This window comes from Microtus ochrogaster, linkage group LG8 (assembly GCF_000317375.1).
Source record: "Microtus ochrogaster isolate Prairie Vole_2 linkage group LG8, MicOch1.0, whole genome shotgun sequence".
In the NCBI taxonomy this organism is placed as follows: domain Eukaryota; kingdom Metazoa; phylum Chordata; class Mammalia; order Rodentia; family Cricetidae; genus Microtus; species Microtus ochrogaster.
In genome coordinates, this window is record NC_022033.1 from 4,237,991 (window position 1) to 4,243,427 (window position 5,437).

General features: G+C 54.3%; 1 protein-coding gene across 1 annotated transcript in view; it reads left to right on the forward strand.

The window, feature by feature from the left end:
• The first annotated feature begins 817 nt into the window (after window positions 1-817).
• The window catches only part of Prelid3b (PRELI domain containing 3B), a 7,814-nt gene continuing 3,194 nt past the window's right edge, over window positions 818-5,437 (forward strand). The window contains exons 1-3 of the mRNA XM_005362772.3: window positions 818-1,001; window positions 4,139-4,307; window positions 5,215-5,304. Of these exons, the coding sequence (XP_005362829.1) occupies window positions 970-1,001; window positions 4,139-4,307; window positions 5,215-5,304 (291 nt within the window). The 5' untranslated portion in view covers window positions 818-969. The remainder of the gene's footprint in view (window positions 1,002-4,138; window positions 4,308-5,214; window positions 5,305-5,437) is intronic.

Below are 5,437 nucleotides of genomic sequence, written 5' to 3' on the forward strand. Positions count from 1 at the left end.
CAGGGAGGAAATCACTGACGGAGCCTAGTGAGCACCTCACCCTCAGGTGCCTACAGACTAGAAGTCAAGCACATTAACTAGATGGCTTAATTGACTCATCCCCCAAATAACTACTGCCGTTTCCAATAACCTTTCTGCCGAGGGCCATCATGGAGACAGGCCAGACCTGGCATTCAGGGGTGACTCTCTGGTGGGAGGTAAGCAGATAAACAAGATGATCTCAGAGTGATAATTGCTGGGAAGTATGTTAGAGGAAGTTGTGATGGAGGCACAGGAGGGCATGGGCATCTCAGAGGGGTAGTGATGGGGATGACCTATGACCCCGGGGCCATTTGCCTGGGCAGCTGGCTCCTGCTCCAGCCCAGTGTAGGTCTCCATGCTCCGACTGTTCCCGTGAAGGGTCGGGGGTGGGGGGACATTGGTCACTGCTTGGTGGATGAGCAGGCAGCCTGTCCTACCCAGGGTCACGACCAGGGCTGGCAAGGAGAATGCATACGGTGCTGATAGAGACTCACACACCTTTAGCCTGGTGCAAATGGTGGGGCTAAGTCTCAGACAGCAGCAGGCAAGTGTGCGCCTGTGAACGCTACCAGGCTCGGCCACGTCCAAAGAACCCGCCAAACGCAAACAGGACTGCTGCCAAGGCTCGCGCATGCGCAGGACGGCTCCCGCCCGCCGATCTCCGCGCTAGCGAGCTCTGCGCCGGCGCACTGAGCCCTGCCGAGTGCGCGGGGCGCGAGGGGCGGGGCCTGAGTGCGCTGCGCCGAGAAGGCGGGGCCTGCCGGCTCCGGAGGCGGAGCCTAGCCCGGCTCGGCGAGGCCGAGGGACGGCACTTCCGGGCGTCCCAGCGCTGGGCCCGACGGCGCCTGCGCGGTGCGAGGCCGGCCGGCCGGGACGGGGCGGGGCTGGTGAACTTCTGTGCCTCCTCGTCCCGGGACGCCGCGGGACACCGGGCGGGCGGCTGGCACCATGAAGATCTGGACTTCCGAGCACGTCTTTGAGTGAGTGTGGGAGCTGCTACCGGCTCCGGCGCCGTCGGGGAGCTCTCTGGCATCGGGTGTGGCAGAACGAGCGGGGCTGACCCCGGGACCGGGGACCGCCAAGGTCACGACCCCAAGCCTATCTAGGGCCTCGGTGACCCCGGGCATGGGTCCTCCGCCACTGACGGAAGACAGGAACTGGCCGTCGGGCATGACCCGGAAGTGACTCCAGGGGTCGCAGAGCGCTAGGTCCCGCCGGCCTCGTGGTGGCCTGGGGTGTTCGGAGCTCCGACCACCTCGTGGTAGCCTGGAGTGACCTGACGGAACCCCGACGGCTTACAGTGGCCTGGGGTGTCCTGACTGAGCCCCGACGACCTCACGGTGGCCTGGGGTGTCCTGACTGAGCTCCCGCCCCCTCCATTGCGTGAACCTCCCACGGACAGCCAGGCAGCCGTCCATCTAGGTGGAGTTTCTTCTGGTGAATTCAGTTCACACCACCATGGTGCCAAACCTTGGTGACAGCCTGAGGAACAGCCAGAGATCCGGGACCAGGCCTTGCTCTTCCGGATAGTTTGTGACCGTGGTTTCCCATATCTGTGAGCCATGACAATTGACCAGATAGCCAGTCTGCCATCACATCCGGTCATAGCTTTATGGTTCTCTGAACTTGTACTGGAAAACAGGACCGGAGTCTGTTGGGTGTTGGGAAAGACACCACCCAGGTTCACAGTGCCACATACAAGATAAACAAATGGTTAACCCTTGTTCCAGCAGTATTCTTCGTTGACTGACATAAAACATCCCCTTGTCGGAATTATTGTTGACTTAGCCTTTGAGTCCATTTCTGGGTGATCTGTTGCCACACCGTTGTAATAGTATAGCTTTGTGGTGTGTTTAATCCAGGTGTGCCAGCACTGTTATGAGGGCTATTTTAAAAGAAGAGTGGGCCCAAGGCCTTTGAGGGCTCACTGTGTGCCCCATAAGGACAGTGCACTGGAGTTAGAAGGGACTCTCTCTCACTTCTGGGACTGGAGTCCCTGGGGTGCTTTTTAACCTGGTCACAGCCTTTGGTAGTCTGTTCAGAAGGGATTCTACAACCCAGTCCTCTGCTGGATCTGAGGGCTTCCAAGTTGCTGCCCGGTCCCATGCTTAGAACTTACCCTCCCTTCTGGTCCTCCACATTTTTCCCTCAGCTTGTCTCCTCTGCCCTCTCCTGCCCTAGGACCCGTTCCTCCCCGTTTCCTGCCAGGACTTGTGTTCAGTGAAATCTGGTCACTGGACTTCAGGTCTTTTCATCCATGAGCTTAGTCTTCTGTCACTGACCTCTAAGACTAGGGAACACTCCAGGGGCTGTGTCTGAGAAGATAGATCCGCAAATAAACGCTGTCCATGCCCCGGTAGGAGACCGAGGATGCCGTCTCTCCAGAGAGGTTGAGCCAACCAATCAAGGTCCCAACCCATACACACTTAGGGCACCCAAACCTGTATCTCAAGCAGGATCTGCCGCATGCCCATAGCCCTTACATTGCCGAGTCTGAGGCTAGCCTGCGCATAGAGCCACAGTGTGCGCTGGGCAGCCGGACTGCTTAGCAAGATGGAGTCTGAGAAAACAGGATTTCAAGATGGAGTTAGCCTCCTGAATTACAGTCCCAGTGTCTCACTACCGTTTCCAGGGTTCCATCTAGTGAACGATGCTCTCTCAAGCAGGACCCCAAGTCATTCTTCATCCGTACATCTTGGATTTTTCAGGCATTTCTGAGACGTGGCATATTGTTAACACCCAGTGTGGCGTCGCTTGCTGAGTCTTCCAGCTTCTGTGTGTGCCAGTTCCAGGGATGAGAATGGCTAGACTCTCAGCTCCATGTCAGTGCTCTATGAACATCTACTAGGGTCTTTTTCACAGAATCATGCTTTGTCGTGAAGCTAAAACTAATTGCTGGAGCACTAGTGATCACTGGGTGCCCTTGGCCAGCAGTTATGTTTAGAGTTCTCCTAGAGAGCACAGACGGGGCAGTCACGGTAAAGCAGAGAACTCCCCCACCCCCCGGACTGCTTATGAATTTTTCAGAAAGGGAGGGAGAAAAGGTCAGTGCATGGATGAGAGAGCAAAGAGGGCCTCATCTGATCTTCATTTGAGATCGTTGTCTCCGTGATAGTCAGAGGGCTTGGCCAAATCATTGCCATTGGGCTGCTTAGATTATGAAGCTTCCTCTTAGATATCTGCATTGACTGTGGAATAGGGCTTAAGGGTAAATAGAAATCCAGGCTTGTTCATAGGATACTTTTGGCTAAATGAAAACATTAAAAACCATGTCACTGGTTGTCTGTGGTTCTGGAGGGTTTCTTCTGTTGACAGGTGTGGTTGTCAGTCTGGGTTCTCCACAAGGTTGAAGTGATTAGTGCCCACCTGCTTTGCCTTTAGATAACAAGAGCACTGTGGTTTGTGTTCGTGGGCATAGCTTGAAGTCCACCTCCAGAAAGCAAGGACACAGATAATAATACAGAAAGGGGTGGGGTCAGACTGCAGGTGGACCAGCCAGCTGTGTGTTTCCTGAGAGTGAGTGCCTTGTGTACCCAGAGGGCAGGTGTGAGTGTGGCGCATTTTGAATGGGTATGTGGCCTTTTTGCGAAAGTAAAGAAGCTGCAGGTTCTCAACCACTGGAGTGATGGGCAAGTGCTCATGCTAAGTCATTAGGCCTTGGCATTTCCTCCCAAGTGACCTTTGCAGAGCTGAAGCCAGACTTGGAGGAAAGAAGCGTGCGTGCATGTGTGTGTGTGTGATGCCCAAGGACAGATGTTAAGACAATGCTTGATCAGCCAGTGTCCCCATGCGCCTTTACTCCCAGCATCCGGGAGGCAGAGGCAGGCAAGTCTCTGAGGTCCAGGACAGCCAGGGCGTCGATTCTCGGCTGTGACTGAGGAAGGATTGCTGTGAGAGGCATGCTCCTTAAGGCTTTGCTTCATGGGCGTCTGCTATGCTGTGCAGTCTGTTTCCGCAGACACTGACATCTGTACGCATTTAAAAACCGTCAGCACTCATGTCTCCAGAAGTTACTTCCCAGCATAAACTCGTCCCATCCTAAAGCACTGCCTCTGTGGTGGAAGAATGGCTTACCCCATCCGCCATTTTAAGTGTTTGGTTTTTGGTTTGTCTGCAGCCACCCATGGGAAATGGTTACCACGGCTGCAATGCAGAAATACCCAAACCCCATGAATCCAAGCGTGGTTGGCGTTGACGTGTTGGACAGACATGTCGATCCCTCTGGAAAGCTGCACAGCCACAGGCTCCTCAGCACAGAGTGGGGCCTGCCTTCCATTGTGAAGTCTGTAAGTATACCCTGCCTGGGGCCGTGCGCTAGGGTCTCCTACAGTCTTTCTGTTCTGCTGCCGCGTGGGATTTTGCATAGGTTGGAATTACATCCTAAAGGTTGGGATGTGTCTTGGATTAGAAAGACTGCTCAGCCTCCTAAGGTACCATGGCTGGAGGGAACTGGCTCAATGGAGAAGGGAGTTACATCTTTTCCTGCTTTTGCTGCAGCCTGAGGCATATTGTGGAATTTACAATGGTTGGGTCCTCGCTATGAGGTGACATTGGGCCCTTGTGGGTTGTGCCCATGTTGAATGACAAGAGCTCTGTTTGGACTGCTACTTCACATTCAGGCCGTGGTCTGGTACTGTTCTGTTTCCATGACAAACCACCAAGCTTTAGTGAGCTGATAGAGCCAGTGAGAAACTAGGATGCCAGCTGGTCACGATACAACTGGGGGGTTTGGACCCAGGCTTCTGTATTGGGTCTCTCTATTTAGAGCAGGAAGGAGCCTGCTTTCCACCACAGCAGAGGAGGGTGAGCTTGGGACGCAGCCATGGAGGGGTTCTGGTTATGGATGGACCCCCTCAGCTGTGAGGCCTGCTTTCTTATCTAGCCAATGTGGCGAGGCGGGGGGCTGGGGGGGTTCTTCCTGGCCTTAGTGAGACACTTGAGTGAACTCTACTGGATGGGTCTTCTGACTGCCAGATGTCCCCTTCCGTGCCCCAGCATCACCCCATGGCGAATATGACATCGCAGCTCAATAAGCTGTCCCTGATTGCTTCTGTGGAAGGGTCTTAGTAGGCGTATGACAGTCTTGCTTCCTCTATGTGCGAGTCCCTGTTAGCTTGTAGTTGACACATTTGTGCCTTCAAGAGAAAGATGAAGATGCTTGACTGGAAGCTCTAACTCTAGTGTTGCCCGTAGCTCATTGGTGCAGCAAGAACGAAAACCTACGTGCAGGAGCATTCTGTAGTTGACCCGGTAAAGAAGACCATGGAGCTCAGGTCCACCAACGTGAGTCCTACCTCTTTGTTTTCATTCCTCTCCCTCTGACCTGAGGTTTCCTTTCTTACACATGAAATAGGCATGAGGATATACTATCAAAAGGAGTGCCTGGCTGGGCGTTGTGGTGTGTCCTGTAACCTAG